The sequence below is a fragment of the Lepisma saccharinum genome, chromosome 2, assembly GCF_977018435.1.
Source record: "Lepisma saccharinum chromosome 2, izLepSacc3.1, whole genome shotgun sequence".
Taxonomy (NCBI): Eukaryota; Metazoa; Arthropoda; class Insecta; order Zygentoma; family Lepismatidae; genus Lepisma; species Lepisma saccharinum.
In genome coordinates, this window is record NC_139230.1 from 181648081 (window position 1) to 181671538 (window position 23458).

A 23458-nucleotide genomic window follows, 5' to 3' on the forward strand; every position below is an offset into this window, starting at 1 on the left:
ATTCAACACAATACCAAGAAGCCAGGTGATGATAATATTTGTCATTCCTCTATTTGTAAGAAATGTGGAAGTAATGGAGCAGTGTGTGACATTGAAAATTCATTGTGCTGCTTACAAGTATGGAAATTTGAAATAAGTAAATCCATCCAATATGATTTTTTTTTCAGGTCCATTCTGGATATGCGTAACCCTTGTATTTGCTATTGCCATTAATGGAAACATGGCAAATTATCTTCACACAGCAGCAAGTGGGAAGTACCAATGGAAATATGATTTTCACGCAGGTTTGAAATTTTACATATAATCTTGATACAAAGTAGCATTTAATAAATAATTTTTGTATTACACTGTGCAAAAGTCATTTTACATCAGAGAAGTGAAAATGTTTTCCTCACTAATTTCAGTATGCTGATTTCAAATATGCAATCAATTTTCACTTACACGTACAAGTTCAGAGATACACATGTCATGTCATATACAGTATGGGAAATTTTCTCATTTTGAGCTGGCAACACTGGAGGCATTTTTCTCACCTACTTCATTAGTTCTGTGATGCGTGAAGTTGTGTCAGGGTGTGTACTTTGTTCCTGCATAAGAAAATCAGTACATTACAGTATTTTCGTTGGCATGTACTGTGTGTGTAATGATTTTGGTACCATCACTTTCAATTTACAACAAAATGTGTTGTGGTGCCTCTTTGTGGTAAAGGTAAGGTAAGGTAAAGTTCCCCATGCATATAGCACCATGTCATGAAGGCACATTTGCACCACACATTCTCGATCTCGGCCATTTTGGAAGTTATATGATCAGTACCATGCTTCTGCTGCCTTACACCCCAGGGTTGCCCCCATGTACCCATTGATTTGAGGCTGGGTGAGCCCCAGAGCCACTTTATTCGGGGACAAGGCTGAAAAATTCTTACCTTAGATCACCCACCGCGGGATTCATCCAAATTCAGTCTGAGGGCTGATTTTCTTCATAATGGAAATCAGTTGCTTTCCACTGTCATGGGGCATACTGTAGGAATCAAGGAAACCATGATATCATGGCAAAACTACTGAAGGCAATGAACTATGAAGCCCATACTTGGAATGTCTGCAGTGACCTGAAAGTTGTGGCACTACATACTGGTTTACAAGTAGGGCATGTTGGTTTTTGTACCTCTTGAGACAGCTGTGACACAACCAACCACAACATGAAGAAAGAATAGCTAAAACGAGATAATGTTAACATTAGCGAGAACAGTGTTCACCAAACACCCTTAGTTGCTTCAGCAAAAATAACCTTACCTCCAGTTCACTTGGATTGATGAAGTTTTTCTGAAAATATTGGACATGGGGGCACTTAACTGTGCCCGAGGAAGAAGTTTCAGAAACTGAGTGAGCTCTGGGACTGGCATTTAAACAGCCAGCTCTGGCATTTTCTGAATCCAAACTTACCTAAAGAAACATGTGGCCGCCATATTAAACTTTCAAGTTTTTCTAAATGGTGCTCTGGAGGCTGCAGATGGCACTTTTTCATCGACTTTTTCAGCCTGGCAGATAGGAACCCGACTTCTTTGAGCATTCCTGCTGGTGTCCCATATCGTTAACCGCTATTGGTCTCCAAGGATCCGAATGTGTTGGGCCCCCTGGAGACCTTGGTAATTTGGCACCCTGAACATGCTCTCGGGTACCGCATTGGACCTCCCCGGTGGTGCACCCTTTCCGTTCACCAATCAACATGGAGGGAGAAAATGAAAAAAAAAACAAAAAAAAAACTGCAGTGGCTCAGTCGGTAACGCATCTGACTACCATGCTAAAGGTCTCGGGTTCGATCCCCGGCCGGTTCAAATCCGGGAACTTTTCTAACGATGGAAGCGGCCCCGGTGCCCACCCAGCGTCGAATAACATGGGTACCTGGGGGAAACCCTGGTGGGTAAAGGCGGTCAGGGGCGTGATGCTGATCACATCACCCCCACTCACGACCGGATCAAGAAAGTGTGGGGCGTTACCCCCACACCCCCTATATGCCTTCATGGCATGGTGCTAAGCACAGGGGGACACTTTACTTTTTTTTTTACACTGCACTAAACGACCTTAGTCATTTACAGGTAAATACAAGCACATACCTTAAAACAACCATGGTTATTTATGGGCGGGAATGTGTAAAAATAAAGGGAGGGGTTTTATAGGACCACAATAAGCAGCCTCCTCAATGACCAGGAATTCGAAGCAGTAACGAACTCAGCAGAATCAGCAGTATGGAAATAGTTTGTTGCTGTGCATACTGGCATCTTGGGGAATACAAAGTAACCAAATTATGTGCAACTGGTCAATGATCTCATTGAAACATTCCTTGTGTTAGGGTGCCGTATGTCCCTCAGGACATAAGTGAAATGGAAAGACGATATCAGGGTAGTTGGTACACCTCGATGTTGATAGACTACAGGGAGACACGTAGCTCATCATAGAAAAAGCAGTCCAGAGGAGCTACACTTCCAAATGTAACATGTATAATGTTTCATTCCCATATGTAATACTGTCAATACTTTTCCTCCATGATTCCAAATATATTTCCAGGGACAGCCAGAGTATGGTACTGATCACATCACCTCCAAAATGGCTGAGATCAAAGAATGTGTGGGACCCTACCCCCCCCCTCCCCCCCCACACACATCCCCCTATAGATGCCTCATGGGCCGGACCCTGTGGCCGAGTGGTTAGCACATCGCACTGTGATGCCAAGGATCCCAGGTTCGAATCCCGCTCAGGCTTGGTTGTTTGTGAATGTCCATTCATCAATTTCATCACTTGGCAAATTAGCCAAGAGGCACAAAACGCGAAGTAAAATAAACTAAATCAATCAATCAATGCCTCATGGCATGGTGCAAAGTGCATCGGGAACTTTACCTTTACCTTACCCCTTACTCTTATCATTAGGGTTTAACATCATATGCAGTACAATATAAACTTCTGTATTTTTTGTGTCGGTGATTCTCCATTGGCTACAGTGTCTGCTATGTTGTCCATACTCCAGGTTGATAATTGCCATTCAGGGAGAGTCACTTTGAGCCCAGTGTCCCAGTTTTGGTTTACAATAGTTCAACAACTTGACAACAATGACATCTTGGTTTAATGTGTGTCACAACAGTGAAAACCATGGTGAAAAGAGCAAGAGGTTTTTCTAGCAATATTTTATAGCATTTTATGATGAAGCTCAATTTTTCAGTGCTATATTTTAAATTTTTCCATGTAGTACACATATTCATGCTCCTGACAAAACAATGTCACAATGCTATTGCACATATTGCCGGCTGAACACTGTGTTGTCGTATATACATATGCAGTAATTTTGCAGGAGAGCTGATTAAATTGATTGATTGAATTAGGTTATTTTACGTCAATTGTCAGCCACTTTTGCCTAATTGTGATGATGAGGATGAGTGATGATATGATGAAGGGACACTAACAAAGAACACCATTCCCAGGCTGAGATTCAAACTGGGACCTCTGACATTATAACATGCTGTGCTAACCGTTCTGCCATGGAAGTCGGCCAGAGAGCTGATTAAAGTGTAATGTATATGGATTTTGAATACACTACAGGATAGGTGCAAACATTTTATTAAGGTTGATAATTCACACCGCTTGACAGCCAGATATATTGCTTCGGAATGTGACATGTTAATATGTAAGAAACATGATAACATCATCAACTCGCCTCTGACGAAAAGTGGAGATACGAGAAAACAACATTCAGCTGCCAATATTTAGAGGCACATATTTTTGGTAAATAAAAAAGCAAAATTTCGGTACAAAAACACTCGATTTCAGGTTCAAAAGCGGTAAATAAAATAAAATTTCGGTGTTATAGCGGTGAATAATCACATCAAAAGTGCTATATAAAATGACATTTTAGTTTTAGAATTGTGAATATAATCCTAAATTTGATTTAAAAACTGCACTTATTACACAAAATAAACTTACCCCTTCTAATAGCACATTTATGTAGTTACCAGAGTATTAAGTTTATTCCTGTGTAAAGCGGTCCATTTTTGCTTGTAAAATATTTACAGCAGAATTAATCAATTTTCTGTGAATTGCATAACTCACAGGATACTTCAGACTTTAGAAAGTGTTGCGTCGGTATATAAATGGTAAATTTTGTGTTTAAGAGTATATTTCACATTTTGCAGTTCATTTCGCATTATTTTGTGACAAAACTGGGTAGAAAAATGTGCCTCACACCTTTCAGAATAATGAAAAATGAACATTACAGCATGTTATTTCATATTTCGTTTTTTCGTAAAAAATGAAATTTGCATGCCTCTACCAATATTATATTTCCTGTAATAAAAGTATTTTCTAGCTACAGGCCCACGGAATACATGTAATCAATATTTTAAAATTAACTATTGCATTATTTTTTCCCGTGCACTAACTAATATCAAACCTTCTCCCCAACACTGTATTCAACAACTTCCAAATTTATTGTACTTACTTTTAGCACCTAAGTGACCTTAAGTAATAGAGTACAAGAGATATTTTTTAAGTAATGTCCGTTTTGCCAAGAAAAACTGCACTGCCAAATTTTTAGTGAAAATTTATTTTTTATCAGATTCTACATGCTTTGATCTATTTTTTCATATACAGATAGTTTCCTTGGTTATTTAAACATTTGTCATAATGCACAATTAGCTTTTGTAGACCCTCCTCATAGAAGTTAGCTGCCATTCTCCAACTATCGTTTTCACTTGTTCGTTGCCGAAATGCTTGCGACCGAGGAACTTCTTTAGATGCCGGAAGCGGTGATAGTCACTGGGTGCAAGGTCCGGGCATGCACATCTTCCCGCACATTTTTGAACATTCTCACCCATTTCTGCACTTTTCTGTCAGTCATTATGTTGGGGGCGTACACTTCACAAATCTGGTGATGAATTTCTGCTGCTGCCGCCAAGAACCAAATCACCAACTGTATCTCACAGTCGGCAAGCCGCTTGATCATCTTAAACATTGCAATCCCACAATACAAAGCGCATACACCGACAACATGGCTCCAAATGGCATGACTGTTTCTGTGCAAGGGTGCCGGGAGTCTGTGTGCATGCACAGTACTACGCCTGCATGGACGTTATTCGCAAATGGACCTTATTTAAAAAATATGCCATGTACAAACAATTAAATTATTTTGAGATTCTCTTATTTGAAAAGACATAAATTCATTCCAGTTGACCTCATGTGTATATTTACTAAATGCATGGGCATGAAAATAGGCAGCTGGGCAGAATTGCACTGGTGCCACAAATGGGAAAAGCAAAATGAGAGTGGGACAAAAGTTGCTCGTTCCCACACATTGTGTGGCAACGTCATCCGGGCTACATTGCTCAGTTCGAGCATCAGACCGACCTCTCTTCGGGTGACTTTTCTGTCATTCCTGACCTTTCGAGCAAATACTGTCAGTTTGTATCACATGGATTACAAAGACCAACTCTACAACGAGATCTTTCATTCCCTTAAACCTCTGAACACACGGGGTTGTGCTCCGAAGTGGCAACAGCGTAAACTTCTGCCATCCGCCTAATATCATGGCTGTCCATTTTGTCATATTCTGTATTTTAGAGAATTGTATAAATTGTGTGAAGTAAATGTTTGTGATTTCTGTTCGTTTCAGTGTCATATGCTGCAACAGCCATTTTTACTTATGCATGGCTACTCCCTATTGCTTTATGGGCCTTTTTCTGGTGGCGAATAGGTGAATCTCGATTAACGTTCTTGGAAATACTGTGTGTTTATGGATACTCTCTATCTATCTACATTCCAGTATCGGTGAGTGAGAGTTCTATTAGTTTCTCTAAATAACTTGAAGCATTGTTAGAGTGATCAAGTGACTACACAAAGGATACTTGCACATGAAGATAACACAGCTCCACACTGCTTGGTGAAATTCTTTCCCATCAGCATAAAAGACCCACTGTGAACATTCACTTTGCACTTGTGAGTTCAAATGTAGAATTGTCATGTACAGCATCTGATGATCCTAAACATTTCTTTTAATATCAATTTTTTTCTATGAAGTTAAAAAAAAACTTATGGATATGCACTAGGGCTTAGCCGATACCACATTGAACAAATAACATTACCAGTCTTGCCAATACGATGTTTGAAAATTGTAATAATTCAAGTCATTCAGAATAATTAAATTTTATTAATATGCATGTTTTCCATTGGAACTATACAATAGCAATCTGCCAGAATTGTGCTTCAAAATATTCATAATTTTGCATGAGATATTTATTTAATCGCAAAATTCATTTTACCCACAGAGCTGTTGCAAAAAAATTATGCAATTATTCATAATTTCAAGAATATTCAGACTTTAATTTAATATTTTATGCTTGTTGAATAAAATATGCTCTCTGTTGTTGAAATAAATTGTTCTGATTAAGTTATAATATACCTTGTCTTGTTGCAGGTTTTCTGGGTGATTCAGATTCAAGTGCTTCGATGGACATTGGTTCTAGTTGGAGCTCTGCTTTCAGGCTCTGTTCTAGTGATGACTGTGTGGCCTGTAGCTCAGAAGGATAGTCGACAAATGGCTCTTATACTGATCATTACAGTGTTCGGTCTTCATCTTCTTTTGGCAATGGGATTCATGGTATGATATATTTTTCTCTTTTGTAATTTAAACTGTCAAAAAATGTATTTCTTTGAATGAAAATGCATGAAAATGTATTAGGAAGAATAAATGAATGAATGTGGTGGATTGTTTTGACAGGTGAGGGGAGATGGGAAGTGAAGAAAATGAACTCTTGAAATGGACATTCTGGCAATATTTTGTATTCACAAGCATATTGAAAACTATTCTATTTTTTAAAGAGCAGATAAATACATTTAAATATTTATGTATCAGGTATACCTGTTTCTCCTCCACTTGAATGCTGAAGTATGATATACACAGTTAAAGACACATCCTGGATTTTACCATGATTTGAGCTGCCTGCAGGGGTGCCCATCCCCCCCAAGGCCCATGATGCACTCTCCCCAAAAAGGTAGAACATTTCCTCCCCCCATTTATGCTGAATTAATTACTCAAATTATTCTTGTCAGACAAAATTTGCGGAAAAATATAATACCAGAGGTGCAACCACAATTTTTTTCTGGGGGGGGGGGGGCAAGTACCAGGATAAACGTACCAACAATAATAATAACATTTACATTAATAATGGCTTTATTATTATTATTATTACTACTACTACTAAAGTAGTAGTAGTATCAAAGACATTATTATCCTCATAAATTTCGCAAAAAAGTGGGTTGAAGCATTTGTTTGGAACAAACAATTTGAAATATTTTTTCAACACCGTCAATTTCACATTAGCTAATAATGGAAAACAAGCACACAAACTGTATTTTTGAATGGCAGAAAATGAATGATAAATGCATTCCGAAGATACATGTGTAACTTTCATGTACAACATATGTTTTACACATATGCAACATGGAGCGACATGAAATAGAAAATACATATGCAACAAGCTATCACTAAATTGTGTACGTATTGAAAGCTTATTCAATACAAATATAGAACACATATTATTTAAATACATTATATTACAGAAAAGAAGAAGAATGCGAGTGGAGCGAGCAATAAAATTTTTAGATCCAATTTTTGCAAATGTAAACAATATTGATTTAATAGCCTTCCCAATGGCGCAGTGGTAGCATCGTCGCCTTGTAATCAAGGGGTCCCAGGTTTGATACCCGGTGGAGGCACATGGTGGTTCTGATCCCACTTTAGACTGTAGGTCCAGTCCCAATTAACCTTACTGTGCATAAAAGTGGACTTAAGGCACCAAATCAACCAATCAACCAATATTGATTTAATAAGGTGCAAATAATTTCACTGGATGCCATGGCATTCTCTCTTTTACAACTTTTTTTTTAGATCACTCGTTCACCCATGGCCGACTCCTGCCACCCCTAGCTACAGCTCTGAACTTGACGGGAACGAGAAAAACATACAATGCGTGTGAAGCAAGCAGGAAAATTTTACAAAATGTATTTTCATTTGCATAAAATTTGAAATTGAAGGGAGTAATTGCTCCTCTGTGCCCCCTTGCAGGTGCCCTAGGTCGTCAATGTTTCCCCCCCCCCCCATGTTTTCCCCTAATAAGGTGCAAATAATATAATGGGGCACCAAGGCATTCTCTCTTTTGCAACTTCCTTTTCATTTAGATCATTCGGCGCCCCTGGCCGACTCCCACCGCCCCTAGCTACAGCTCTGAACTTAACGAAAACAAGAAAAGCAGATAATGTGAGCGAAGCAAGCAAGAAAATTTTACAAAATGTATTTTTATTTCCATAAAATTTGAAATCGAAGGGGTAATTGCTCCTCTGTGCTACCATAGAATTGACTTCCGTGGAAGTTTGGGGGGGGGGGGGCAATGACCCCCTGCCACCCCTGTAGACTCTTTAGGCTCACTGCCATTGTTAGTCAACCTTATTCTGCAAAGTTTGTCTGCTTGACTAACCTTGTATTAATGCGAATACCATGCCCCCACCCCCTCCATCCAAACAGATTCTAAAGGCATAAGAGGTGGTGTTTCATTTCAACCCTATCGCTGTGATCACCCATAGGTAGGTAGAAAAACTATACGTAATAACCAAAAATGAAAAAAAGATACGACCCCCCTCCCCAATTTTTGTTTGAAGATATATAGAATTTGTATAAAATTTTCTCCCCAAAAAAATGAAACCCCCCTGTTGGCACTCCTGGCTGCCTGGGTGGCTGAGCATGGGTTGTGGTTCTTTGTGGTTATTCCTTCGTCAATGCCATCTAATCATCAGTCATCCTCATTGCTGCTATTAGCCAAGAGTGACATAAATGCAGCTGTAAATAACAAAAATACAAATTCGACAACTTGAACCGAATTCCTACAACCTACAGTCATATGATGTGTGTATTTACTGGAAATGCTGAAATCAACTATTGTCACTTAGAGCAAAAAAATGACAACACAAAAGAAATATACACATGTCGGTGATAAAATTAAGTCAGAGTGGTTTCAAGGGTAGGGTATCACTGATATTTTCATGCTCTGGATACATGGAGAACCATCCCTATCCACTTTCTTAAACCAACACAACCACTTCAGTTACATCAAGTTCACCGGGACCAACTCCACCAATCAAATAACTTTTCTAGATATGGCCATGCACATTGAGGAAGACCATTTGAAATTATCCATCTACATCGAACCTACCAACCGCCGGCCCTGTGGCAGAGTGGTTATCACATCGTGCTGTGATGCTAGGGGTCCTGGGTTCGAATCCTGGCCTGGGCATGGATATTTGTGAGTGTCCATTCATGAATTTCATCATATCATCATTCATCCCCATCTTCGCAAATTAGCCAAAAAAGTGGCACAAAAAGTGAAGTAAAATGAAGCAAGTCAATCAGTCAAACCTATCAACCACATGCAGCACATACATTTCTCCATTCCTCACCCATTCCACACCAATAAAACAATCCCATTCTCCCTGGTTCTCAAGAGGACAAATCTTCAATACCTCATCCACATCCCAACAGAACTATAACCTCCGCCTCATGAAGCCTTGGTCAATTGTGGTTATCCTTTCACCCTGGCCACGAAACAAATATCCCAAGCTGCCTCGAACACTTCCACCAAGAAATCTGACACCAACTCCCCTGTACTTGTCACCCAATACCACACACATCTCAGTAAAGTCTCCTACTCTCCAGATTCACACTCCCACTGGCAAATTTACCCTCTTCCCAAGAGGATTCTGCCACATCTCAAACAACATCTGTGGTGGCTTTTTCTGGAAGGAAACCTCCACAGCCCTGAATCCAAGGATCAACGATCATCCCCTCCTCCACTCAAACCCTGAATTTCACTGTCACTGTGCATACAAACAGTCACAATATCCCTTTCAACGATTTCTTCTAGGTAGCAATCATCCACCACCTGCCACAATCCACCAACACCTTAGTGTGGAAGAGAGGGAAAACTGACCTGAACTTTCTCAGCCAAACCTCCATTTCCACCCCTCATCCCTATTCCAACTCTCACACCACCACTCTCAATTTTCAACAGGGTTGAGGAGAGTACCACGTTTATCCATACCAACTGCATTTCCACTCTGACCTGGCAAATTTGCAGGTCAGACACTCACTTCTGTTTCCACAATGTTTAATATACAGCTGCATATGAAGCCACAAAAAACTTTCTGCAACTGTTGAGTGTTTCCTATTATCTTCTCATTTTCTATTTAGCTCTTTCTGGTCCCTCCTGCCTTTCATATACTATATGGTATACCGCATGAGGCACCTAAAAGTACCACCTGAAATAGCGAAGAAACCAGAAACAGTAGCGATGTGAGGTTTGCGAGAAACAATAATATCAAATGGGGCTCGTAAATCGGAGGTATTGGGTGGGTCGAAAAATATCGACAAATGGGGCATCTGGAGCAAAGTCATATTTTTTTAAATGGAACGATATACAATAACATGCGTAATATAAAAGAGCACATGCAGAGAAACACAATGCCGTTGGTCTCATGCATCTACTGCACATAGGAACGAAGATATGGCCATGTGAAAATATGTAAACAAACTAACAAGTGGCCCACTTGACCGTCAGTACCACGGCATGTACAAGTATGAGATGTCGGAAGCCATTGGACAAGATGAAGACAGAACGTGTTAAAGGAAGAAAAAATACAGTAGACATCGTCAGCACCATGTATTTGACAGTGTTACAGCATAATGAAAATGACCATGACAGTATGTTGAAGAACCACTGCGTAAGAAGCGAAAACCTGTCAAAGTGTGTGTTCAAAGTGGTGGCCGTCAGCTGCGATACAGGCAATGAGGCGCCCACGCAAAGATCGTTGCACAGAATGTAGCATCTCGTAGGGAATGTCCCTACAGGCCGCAGTAATGTGGTGTTGCATATCCTCTGGAGTTGTTGGCACATCCCGGTAGACAATGTCCTTTAGCTTTCCCCACAGGAAAAAATCTAACGGTGGCAAATCTGGGGAACGAGCCGGCCATTTGACAGGCCCTCCACGTCCAATCCTACGATTTGGAAATGTATTTTCCACACATGCTGTAGCGCGTCTTGCACTGTGAGCTGGGCACCCGTCATGTTGGTACCACATGTCCCTCCTTGTCTGAAGTGGTATGTCCTCCAATAGTACAGGCAGTTCATGTTGTAAAAACTGTATGTATCGGTCAGCATTCAGTGTCCCTTGTATAAAAAAAGGGCCAATGAGATGTTCACCCACTATACCACACCACACTTTCACACTCCATGGGCGCTGGCGTTCCACTTCGCGAAGCCAATGTGGATTTGTCACCGACCAATAGTGCATGTTCCTTAGGTTAACATTTCCATGATTGGTAAAAGTTGCCTCGTCAGTGAAGAGGATACGTGACAAATCGGGTGTGTCGTGTCGTAACATCCATGTGCAAAACCGAACACGGTCCACAAAATCATTCCCGTGAAGTTCCTGATGGAGGGAGATATGATATGGGTGAAACTTGTGTGTGTGCAGAATGCGCAATACACTTCGCTGACTTATCCCAGCATCCCTGGCAATTTCACGGGAGCTAACGTGCGGATTCACAGCAACAGCGGCGAGAACATTTGTTGCACCTGCCTCACCTGTAGTTGGCTTGTTCCGCACACGTGCTCGTGGTGTTACACTTCCGGTGTCTCTTAATTTAATAAATAACTTACCAAACAGACGTCGAGATGGCTGTCGTCTGTCCGGATATCTCTCTTCGCTCTTACCACTACGACTGCTTGCTATGAACTAACACGATCTCGTGGACCTGCTATCAAAACTTGCTCTGCGTAAAGGCAGTTCTGTCAGGCACCTGAGAAGTCTTACATGCCGTGGTACTGACGGTCAAGTGGGCCACTTGTTAGTTTGTTTACATATTTTTACATGGCCATATCTTCGTTCCTATGTGCAGTAGATGCATGAGACCAACGGCGTTGTGTTTCTCTGCGTGTGCTCTTTTATATTATGCATGTTATTGTATATCGTTCCATTTAAAAAAAATATGACTTTGCTCCAGATGCCCCATTTGTCGATATTTTTCGACCCACCCCATACCTCCGATTTACGAGCCCCATTTGATATTATTGTTTCCCGCAAACCTCACATCGCTACTGTTTCTGGTTTCTTCGCTATTTCAGGTGGTACTTTTAGGTGCCTCACGCGGTATATTAGGGGTGAGATCACTGGTTTAGTATTGGAAAATATCCAGTAGAATATATTTATTGATATTGGCAGATATTTTTCGTGTGTTTTGTCTTTCAAAGGGGTCTACAAAAATGCAGCAAAATGTTTGCCGAGTTTAAGTATCATTGAAATTTCACAAAAAGTTTCTTATAATTTTGTTCCAGTTTTGTGATAAATTGAATTTTGTGATGCACAAAATTGGAGTGGAATATTTACACACTAATATTAATCAATATTTTGAACAACTTTGCAATTTTCAAGCACAGGTATCAGTACGGTGGGGGTGAGAGAATCAGCATCGGTTCAAAATGGTATCAGCTCACCCCTAATACATGTATATGTAGATTAATCCCAATAGAGGGGGGGAGGGGAAAGTGGGTGAAAGGAAGGAGGGCCACATGGATAAATAAAAAATATTTAAAAAATAAGAGAACTAGGAAACACCCACTAGACACTGGAAATCTTTTAAATTTTTGCAGCTGCAGATAAAAGATTGCAGAAACTTCCATTTAAAGTTCAAAGATTTCTGATGTCTGGCAAGGTTCAGATTTTATGTGTAGAATTAATGATTTTTGGAGAACCAGGAGTAATGGAAAATGAACAACTTTGAATTTCCATGTACTGAGTAGAATATATAAAAGCAGACTAGTAAAATGATGGAAACTTATTTATGTGCAAGCGTGCATTTGCGTGTGTGTTGACCGGGGGGGGGGGGGGGAGCTATTGAATAATAATCTCCAGGTTCAGATCAAAATGTTGAATGTGCAGTGTCCTACCATTTTTCTGCTTTTTCACATTCCAGTGTCTGTAGTTGATCATACAAATTATTATTTACTCTAGCTACATATATATTCCTCATTTTGGTTCTAAATGACAAAGTTTAGTTTGAAAAATGAGAAACTAGGAAGGTAAACTAAGGCGGCAGTGGGAGCAGATATTTTCCCCCAAATTTTGGTTCAAGTTAATGACTTGTTTGATTAATACTCATACATTAATGAACAATGTATTTGCATTGCCATCCTGGAATAAATTTAATGATTAGGCTTACAGTCTTGCCACTTAAGAATCTGGGTTGAAGTCCAGGCTTAGCATTAACAATTACAATAATTATCATTGAACCTCATCACTGCAATTGGTCAGAAAGAAGCATGGAATCAGTTTGTTAGCACTTTGCTCTTCAAACATGCAAGTTAGTTATCTGAAAATGCACATTGTGAAAAAAGAAAACAAGACTGTTTTACCCTCAAGCAAATCAAACCATAGCTTTTTCTGCTCACTATGTCGTAATCCTTGTGCTTCCTGATTCTTAGGGAGATTTCAGACCAAACGGTCAAGTGACACATGACATGTCTCTTAGGAACAGCAACGTTTAACATCATAACATAACACATAATAAGCCACACAAGCTGCATTTGATTGGTGAAATCCTCGAGCAACCCATGTTGCATGTCGCTTCAATGACAAGCAACATGCGACTGTGTTGCTTGGAAGCAAATCCTGAATAATCAGTTGAACCTTTTGAACAAGTCACATGACAGGCTGCATGTGTCGCTTGTAGCTAGCATGTCACTCTGACTGGCCCATTTTCTCAATACTGTGCATAATGTTGCTTGGTACTCTTGTTCGTGCATGTGCGATGAACATTTTGCTTTAGACTGAATGGGCTCATGTCACTTGTGGCTTCGATGCAAATTCTCCCTGTAGTGTGTGGCTTCGATGTGAATTCTCCATGTCGCTTGTCACCTGCCACTTGCAGCTTGTCGCTTTGGTGTGAGTTCTCCCCAAGACTTGTGTTTTGAACCCAGTTAGTCCAGCTATGTGTAGAAAGAATATATGTCACAGGTATGCGTTTTCAATATAGTGACAATCATGAAAATGTATAACAGGTTATTTTCATTAAATATGTGTTTTTGTGTTAATGCCCTTTTCCTTTCCTTTCAGCTGTACTTCTTTCGTGTTCCAGACTTACATGTTACAGACTCTCACGTGGTGGTCAGTGTGATTGAATCAACATCTCAAGCACTCAATGTGAGTGCATCTTTAAGGACCTGAATACTAATTTATGTAATGTGTGCAGTATTACTGTGTAACTTGGTGGTTATTATTACTGAACATTGGGAAAAATTGTACACCTAACGCAAAATGGCTTCGGACCTCATAACAAAAGCACAAAAAATACAGAAAATTCATGTGAAAAGCTATTATTAAGATATTAGATACAGCAAAAAATGCATACGTTAGTACAGAGTCATGTTGCCTTTACTTTTGAGAACAATTTTGATGTGCTTGGGCATGGAATCACTAAGACTTCGGAAGTAATTTAAGTCCATGTCAATGCACCACATTTTCTTCAGTTCTGTTTGGAGGGTCTGTAGGTTCTGAATCATCTTGTTTCCCAGGAATTGCTTCATACGATGCCAACAATTTTCAATTGGGTTGAGATCGGGGCTATTCCCAGGCCACTCTAACATCTTTATCTGTTGTTCCTCAAGCCATTTCCTTACCTTCTTAGCTGCGTGACAAGGACCGTTATCACGCATGAAAAGATCACTCGTGTATCTGAAGCATATCCACTAAATGGTCCTTAAGAACGTTGATATATCGATCTGCGTTCATCGTCATGTTTTGCGATAAGATATATAAACCTGCCCTACCACACCATTTCAGCCTGGGAGTGCCTAACGGTCGGAACTGTATACTTTGGGTCGTATCAATCTGAAGATGATGGACGTCGAACCTTAGCAGCTCCCATTCGGAACAGTTGGAATGAGCTTTCATCGGAAAACATTACTTTCCTCCTCTGTGCTGGTGTCCAGTGTGCATATTTCTTTGCAAAAGATAGATGGTCTTTCTTCATGCGGGCAGTGAGTAGTGGCTTCTTAGCAGCAGTAGGACATGTCAAATCCAAGTCTTTCTGTAAACGGTGCTGGATAGTGCGAACACTAACGTTTTTCAGCAGACTCGGGTGCATTCCTTTAAGTTCTGATGCTGTCAGTCGAGGGTTTTTCTTTATTTCTCTCATTAGGAGAGAGTCTGTAGATTTGGTTGTTTTTCTTTGCCTCCCAGCACCGAATTTGTGCTTTGGAGTGACTGTCGGAGGCAGTCCTCTGGCGGCTGCCAGTACCTTCATTATGGTTGATTTTGCACGACCTGTTTGTTTACATATCTTTATCGGGACATTTTCACTTCGCCATGCAATAATGCTGACTTTTCAACACTACTACAGTACTTTCCCAGCATATCACAAACACACCTGTACAGTAGTCAAATATCCAACACAAAGTGCACCACATGAAAACGCAGCAATTTATCACACACACTACAGCAGAAAGTCATCCTTCCTGTGTCAACTAACAATATGACATGAAATGAACTCTCTTATCAACAGTAAGACACTGTTGCCAGATACGTTCATACAGAAACAATTCAGTGTTCGAAACAAAACAACACTAGATACAAGGCTACAAAGTAATAAACTGCTTACTATGGCAGATTTCACATGAGGTCCAAAGTCATTTTGCGGCGTGTGTATTTAGAAAATTTTTAAGTGGATACTTTGATTCATATAATTTCTTACGTGCAATTACTAAGGGGTGGAAGGCCTTCACGTTGGCTTAGTGGTTCAGATCCCAACAAACCTTGCAAGACACAGGGAATGTTATTTATGCTTAAAAAGAGAGAGTGAAAGGACACTAGGAGGCTTAAAAAGAAATTAAAAGCCAATCAAAAGGAAAAACACATTAATCAGCAAAAGTAAATGGCTACAAAGCAAGGGAAAACCTGAAGAAAAGCTGTGATTTTCATCCGAAAATTGGTAATGATGAATAGATTTCCTGATGAAGTAACATAGTCTGGTGTCCTTGGTTCGATTCCTGGGTAAGCTATAGATATGTCATTATGTTTGTCCCATCATCTAGTTCATCATCGAAATTAACCCAGAGAAGTAGAAGTAACCAAAATACATAAATAGAAAAAAAAAAGAGAGGACCAAGTAGACCAAACAAGTTAATCTAATATTGTGATTAACAATTGTTAAATTTCATATACATTTGTATCACAGATAAGCACATAAAATTAACTTCCTTTTTTCTGCATGTTTGTTATGTGTAGTTAAATCAGATGCGGTGGTTGGTTAGTAGGGCATCTGACTGCCATGTGGGAGACCTGGGTTTGATTCCCATGGTGGGTGATCTAAGGTCAGGATTTTTCCAGCCTTGTCCCCGCATAAATTGGTTCTGGGGCTCACCCAGCCTCAAATCAATTGGTACCTTAGGGCAACCCTGGGGGTAAAGGTAGCCAGAACTTAACCTTTTTACCTTGTAGTTGAATTAATTTGGAATTTGAACAATGCTTTCACTGTCTAGTTGGCTTCAAATTTGCACGGTTTGTCAACATTCAGTGGATTTCAGTATTCTGATTGATTTGCTTTATTTTACTTCGCTTTTTGTGCCACTGTTGGCTAATTTGTGAAGAGGGATGTTGACATGATGCAATTGATGGACACTCGCAAACATCCATGCCCAGACCGGGATAATTCGAACCCTGAACCACTGGCTATTTCAGTATTCTGGGGTTAGAACATAACTATTGTAATGCAATAGTTAAGGTTAATGTCTGTAGTTAGAAATGGGATCCATACCACTGAAAAGTGCCTCCACTCAAACACGATTATCTCAGCCCACACACACACAGAACTATTTGAAAACAAATCCCTTAGTAATTGCAAATAAAATTGTGCCATTGATATTTGGTTTTTATTTAATAAAACATTCCAATTTTCTCACAAAGTTTTAAATGTCTTCAGAATTGATGATTTTGTTTCAGTGTATAGCAGATATATAAAAGGGGAAAAAAAGAATTGCACATTTTTTTCTTTTGTAAATAGATCCCACCTAATACAGTGTTTGTGTCACATGTAAAAATCATACTGTTGTAATATTTTTATTCGTCTATTAATGTATTGTCAATGACAAAAAGACTGTATTCTATTCATAAATTTTGCATTATTATTGTAAAACAAATAAAAGGTAAATTTTTGTAATTAATTTTCAATTTGTGTTAAATAATTGATACCTGAAATTTCTGTTTCTGTAGTTTAGTTGCTAGATATAGATCTGAGTTACTATTTTACACAATTCATGGTTAAAAGTTTGAAAAAGGAATAATCAAATGCAGTGAATATTGTATTTACATTTATTTGCATGTAAATTACCTGTTTAGCCCACTTACACTGTTTACTCTTATCCTGTGGGTTTACAGGATGATTATGATGGTGCATCGAAGATTTGGAAGAGAAGGGAGGGACAATCTATTCCTTGCAGTGTGGTGCCTAGGGAAATTTTATTTTAGGGGCATCAATTTGCCCATTAATCCAATAGGAGCCTTTTGTAGATGCTGCATGCTGTGATGAGAGGTGGGGTGGTTGTGAACGCTCCTAGGTAAGTTGCAACGGAATGGATATCTATCTGTTGGGGATACCTAGGCCAAACAAGAGAATGGACAGGCTCCATTATGGATGCCTGGGTACCTACAACAAGTAGAGGTTTGTAGTGCCGACCACACGTCACCCAGTAACTGGTCGATTGATCATCCACCTCTTCTGAGGCACGTGTGAGTGAGGCTGGCAGTTGGTACGTAGGCTCTGGCCCTCAAGGGCTTTTGCGCTGCGGGCTATTATGGTAGTTGTACAGGCTACTGCAAAGGAATGGACAAGTTCCATCAGAAGCAGGTCTCGCTTATCAGACAACCCTCAGCCAACCTCCCTGCCTTTTGCCTTCTCTGTAGTTTCTCGTGGCTTTGCCAACAATGTATTATTCATGTTAAGTGAACTAAGCCTAACCTAACAATGAAGGCATTTAGCATGTGACCTTCAAGCTTCTTCCAAGACACACCTGTTGGTAATGCAGGAGTGTTGAAAGGTTGAAAATATGCAAATTCTCAGTTCCATTTGATATCCCTTTCCAAGAGCAAGGGAGACAAATTTTAACCTTAATTTTGGAAGCATTTGTCTAACATAGATAGAGATGCTGTTATCACCATATGTGATATATTATGGTGGAAATGCCAGAGGCATCACCCAGTGAAAAGCCACTTGGAAGATCTTGGCTCTTAATTGGCTGTTACACCACAGAGTAGTTGTATGGTGGAAACTCAAATCAAACATAGTTTTTTCCAACTAAATTTAGAATTTATTACAACTACTACAAGCAGTAAAAATATTTCCAGTATGGTTGACTTCCTTTTAATGGAAATTTTAGATACATTCTAAATTTGAATTCAAGATAATATTACAGTGGAACCACAACGTTATGTTCCCAGATTTTAAATTTTCCCACATTATAGATTCAATCTTGATGGTTCCAATCCAAATTATAAAATTTTCCTTGATTTTACATTTTCCTGCAATTTAAGTTTTTTCAGCTTGGTACACTGGAGATTCCACTGTAAATAGAATATTGCTGAGCATAAAAATATTTACCTTATTTTTTCTTCATCTCTAATCTTGACTTCATCATCTTGCTGAGCCTTCTCACACTTCGTCTTTTGTATATCTAGTTGACCTCTTCTGTTGTTCCATCTTTCCTCGCCTAGCCTTGTTCTCAGAATCTGATCCCCATCTAGCCCATGCATGCTCATTTTTCTTATCTTGTCCTCTTCTCTCTTTTTTTTTTTTTTTTTTTTTTTTGTCTCTCTAATCCAGCCACTAGCCCCGTTGATTTGGAGTCAAGTAGTGTATTTGGTGACTGCACTGTTTGCGCTACATTCTGGAGTGGTGTAATGTGTGGTGTATGGTCACATGGTGTGTACTAACTAATGAGATGAACTTTTAAAGCAGCAGACAGGCATGTGTTGAATCTTCTGAACTTGAACACCTCTACTCGTCTACTTGGTTGAATGTCATTTCCTTGCACCAACCTGACACCGGGATACACCTGCACTACACCCAGTGTCAAAAAATGCAGCGAACTAGATGGGACTACTGTCTCATCTTTTCTTGCATAGTCTCTTTTCATCTTTCGAACATCCACCTTGTCCCAGTTCTTTCCTCTCTTCTAATCCTTATCTTGCCTCATTGCTCTCATCTTCCAGCCTCTGATTTCTTGTCTCTTGGTGTTGATCAATTTCAAAACTAATTGCAATTTTAAGCAATTACTCCCATGCTGAATCAGTATGAGCCTTACAAAGCTAGTTGCAAGGTTGCAAATTGACAACATTTTCCCTTCTTTTTAGATTGATCGATTTGGCTTATTATACGTTGCTTTTCTGCCACTTTTGGCTAATCGCAAAGATGAGGGTGAGTGATGATGATATGATGCAATTAATGAAGAACACACACATAGCAAGGACACGATTTGAACCTGGGACCCATGGCACCCTGTGTTAACCACACCACCACGGAGGTCTGCTTTTTGTTCTTTGACATTTTAGATTTTGGATGTATATAATCTGAAGGTTACAAAGTTACTTCAGTAAAAATATATCAGTATTACATTTACTTTTCATATGTCAACAACAGAATGTGTGAATCAATGCACTAATGATTGTGGCCTAATAATTGGGTTGTGCTAATGTTGTGGTCATCTGAAGTGACATAGTTTTGTCATTCCGCAACACTCCATTTCACATTTGCCAATGTCCACAATATTTGTGGACATGATTTGCAGAAAGCAAATCTCTCTGAGATGGACTTGCAAAAGCAAGGTGTGAATGGAGACAGTGCACAATCAGATTTCTATTGGAAATATTTTTTTTTGTGAAGAATTTCAGAACTTTCTGCATTGTTTTAAAGTGATATGTATATTTACTTTGTTAAAAACTACAAAGAAAAACAACATACTTTCACTGATGTAACATCTATTAAATATGTTATCTATTAAACAACATATATTATTACAAATCAATGTGAAACAAGGTACAAGAGAAATATATGCCTATATAGTACCCAAGATTGAAACATGGAAAGTAAAAACTTACATATATATTCAATAATTACTTTTATCAGTCAGTCATAAAAAAATGTAATAAATACAAGTGTGAACATGAAGTTTTATGCCTGTCACAATGTAAAACATTGTTATTGTCCCTGAGAGTAAAGCATCCTATAGAGACAAGGTGAATTGAATTCTTCAATGCCATGGAATGTTAATTGACCAGCTGCACAAAGCCATTTTTCACTTTCACATAATCTATCCTAATGACAACAAGGAATATAAACAGTATTAAACATAGTTTTCAGGATACAATCCCATGTGAATTGTTCTCATTTTCCATTTGGCACATCAGGTTTGGCCAACCTGTTCCATTCCCGCAGTAGATTAATTTGGACTTCCACTACAGCATATCTGTTTCATTATCTTGTAAAAATTTGAAGGACCCCTGAGGTTTCCATGGTGTTTCCTGAGGTGGAGTTTCTGAAAAATATGTATTAACAAAATATATAACATAGTAATATATATAAAAACGTAAATGTGCACATCATGATTCAAAAAATTTCCTTTCCTAATTTGGATTAGACGTGAGATATAATTTTTGGGTGTTTGTATGGCCCTCAGACCAGTAATGAATTTATACTGGTTCTACAATGTCCGTACATGGTCTGCATTGTGGGAAAATTGGGTATCTACTGATGAGAAATTCCTTAAATTCTGGATTTATTAACATCTAGTACAAACTCTTCATAATAATTTTTCATAATTGTAAATATCTTTGTCATACACAAGTGATTCTTCAATTTCAAGTAACAAATTAATGTATGTGAAATTTAGAACAAATACATCCCATATAAAAATGTCCCCCACAAAAGTTGTTTGAATGGCTGGATCCATACAGGATAGAAATTGTAGTTTTCAAGGGTTTGTTGCTTTAAACAAAGCCTTAATGAGCAAAGTGTTAAAGAAAATTTATTCGCCTCTGTGACCTCTATACATTGTGTGAAAGTTTGTTCGTGTTGTATGGTGAAACACTATATATGTGAATAACAAAAGAGCATTTCAATGATTTCAACAAGATATAACATGAAAGTGGAGTCAAGGGCCAATCTCTGTGAAATAATAATTATAATAATACAAATGCAAGTTGACTACCTTTTCTAATGCTTGCAAGAGACACTTTATTACATTTATATTCAACTTATTCTATATTGCTACAAGTACAACAGTTAAAAAGATGAAATCGATTCTGATCTACAAGAAAAGTTTTCTAAATAAAACTTGAGGTCAGGGGCATTTTGAAGTTTCAGGGGCCAGTGTCCCCCCTCCTCTATTAATGACATCCCTGCCTTTGGTACTTAAGCAAGGGCGGATTAAAGGGGGGGGGCGACTGCCCCATCCGAGGCCCTGAGGGGGAGTCGTGGGCGACTTCCACCGAGCACTGCTTTTATTTTTTCATGTATTGATAAATAATTTACACAGTTGGAATGAAATATAATACACATAGTGTCAATTGAGAAACAACAAGAGCAGAATAAAGAGTGAAGGAGAGGGCACCCCACTATCTGAAGGGGAATCAAAGGGGGTGACCAAAAATAAGATTGAAGAAAGATAGGGGCGACGAATGATAAGGTGCCGAACATAGATAAGAATGACGAAAGATAGGGGGCAAGAAGAGACAGGAGGCGAGAAACAAGATTGAAGAAAGATAGGGGGAGACAAATGCTAAAGGGGGCAAACAAAGATAAGAATGACAAAAGATAGAGGCGACGAAAAATAGAACGCAGTGAATGAAAAGGGTGCGACGAGAGACAGAGGGCAAAAAATATAAGATTGAAGAAAGATAGGGGCGACGAATGCTAAGGGGGCGAACAAAGACAAGAATGACAAAAGATAGGATGTGGTGAATGATAAGCGGGTGATCAAAGATAGAGGCGACGAAAGATTTGACTGCGGCGAATGATACGGGGTGGTGAGAGACAGGGGGCGAAAAACATAAGATTGAAGAAAGATAGGGGCGATGAATGATAAGTGGGTGAACAGAAGTAAGAATGACGAAGGATGTGGGCAATGAAATATATGAGGTGACAAATGATCAGGGGGTGAACAAAGTTAAGAATGACGAAAGATAGGGGGCGAACAAAGATAAGAATGACAAAAGATAGGTGCGACGAAAGATGAGGTGACGAATGATAAGGGGATGATGAAGGATAGGGGCGACAAAAGATATGAGGTGACGAAAGATATGAAGTGACCAATGATAAGGGGTGATGAAAGAATGGGAGCGAACAAAGATAAGAATGGCAAAGCATTGGGGTAACGAAAGATATGAGGTAACCAATGATAAAGGGCCAAAAGAAGATAAGAATGAAGGAAAATAGGATGAGATGAATGAAAAGGGTGAGATCACAGATATGGGCGAACCAAGTTAAGAATGATGAAGGATGGGGAGGGAGACTAAAGATATGTAACTTAAGGTGAAGGGCTAGTATAATATTACTAGGGTCGATCAAAGGAGTCCCGAGGTGACCATCCCTTCACAGAGGATCGAGAAAATATTCTCGCCACCTTTGCCTCCTCACTCATTTTATTTTCATGCACAGTCACTGTAGAAACGTGGTAGCCAGGGAGGGGGGGAGAGAGAGAGAGAGAGAGAGAGAGAGAGAGAGAGAGAGAGAGAGAGAGAGAGAGAGAGAGAGAGAGAGAGAGAGAGAGAGAGAGAGAGAGCTAGCTATAGATAAATTTGCAAAGTTTGAATGACATACATCAAACATGGTGATATTTTATGACTATTACAGTTTTTATTTTATTGAAGTTAAACAACTTAGAATGATTGGTGTCCTCAGCAAACGTTGTAGTATTTTATACAGTTCTATAAGAACCTGAGGTGCCAGTGACGCTTCAAGCTTTGGGCCCCCATCAATCTTTTTTTAAAATTTAAAATAAATATTCCTTTCTTTCTTGTTATGCAGTTAAATAAAGATGAAATTGGAGAAAACAATAATATATCACTTATTAAGTAATACAGGCTTGTACTAAAAGTATGTGCAGGAGGTCACTGCAAGATATATTCAAGGATTTGCGGGCCTTTAACAAAATCATTTCTTTGTCCTGCAATGCTCCTAGATTTATCAGAAAACGAACTTCAAAAGTGTACCAGTGACGTTAGTTCTAATCACATACATCTAATGCATTCAGACACTATACAATGGAAGATATCACAAACAGTGGTGTGCCCAGGATTTTTGAAAGGGGGTGTATGTTCTTTTTTAG

The 23458-nt window shown here is 39.1% G+C and overlaps 2 protein-coding genes across 4 annotated transcripts in view; one reads left to right on the forward strand and one right to left on the reverse strand.

Annotated features, from left to right (window-relative positions):
• Positions 1-17295, forward strand: part of LOC145984218 (protein YIPF1) — a 46479-nt gene extending 29184 nt beyond the window's left edge. The window contains exons 5-8 of the mRNA XM_083117777.1: positions 168-284; positions 5653-5807; positions 6454-6636; positions 14199-17295. Coding sequence (XP_082973903.1) covers positions 168-284; positions 5653-5807; positions 6454-6636; positions 14199-14309 — 566 coding nt within the window. The 3' untranslated portion in view covers positions 14310-17295. The remainder of the gene's footprint in view (positions 1-167; positions 285-5652; positions 5808-6453; positions 6637-14198) is intronic.
• Positions 17296-20164: 2869 nt separating this feature from the next.
• Positions 20165-23458, reverse strand: part of LOC145984219 (post-GPI attachment to proteins factor 6) — a 530070-nt gene continuing 526776 nt past the window's right edge. For 2 of the 3 annotated variants that reach the window (XM_083117778.1, XM_083117779.1), the window contains one exon: positions 20165-20668. In XM_083117778.1, the coding sequence (XP_082973904.1) occupies positions 20589-20668 (80 nt within the window). In that variant the 3' untranslated portion in view covers positions 20165-20588. The remainder of the gene's footprint in view (positions 20669-23458) is intronic. The other variant, XR_014441287.1, reaches the window with a different exon arrangement.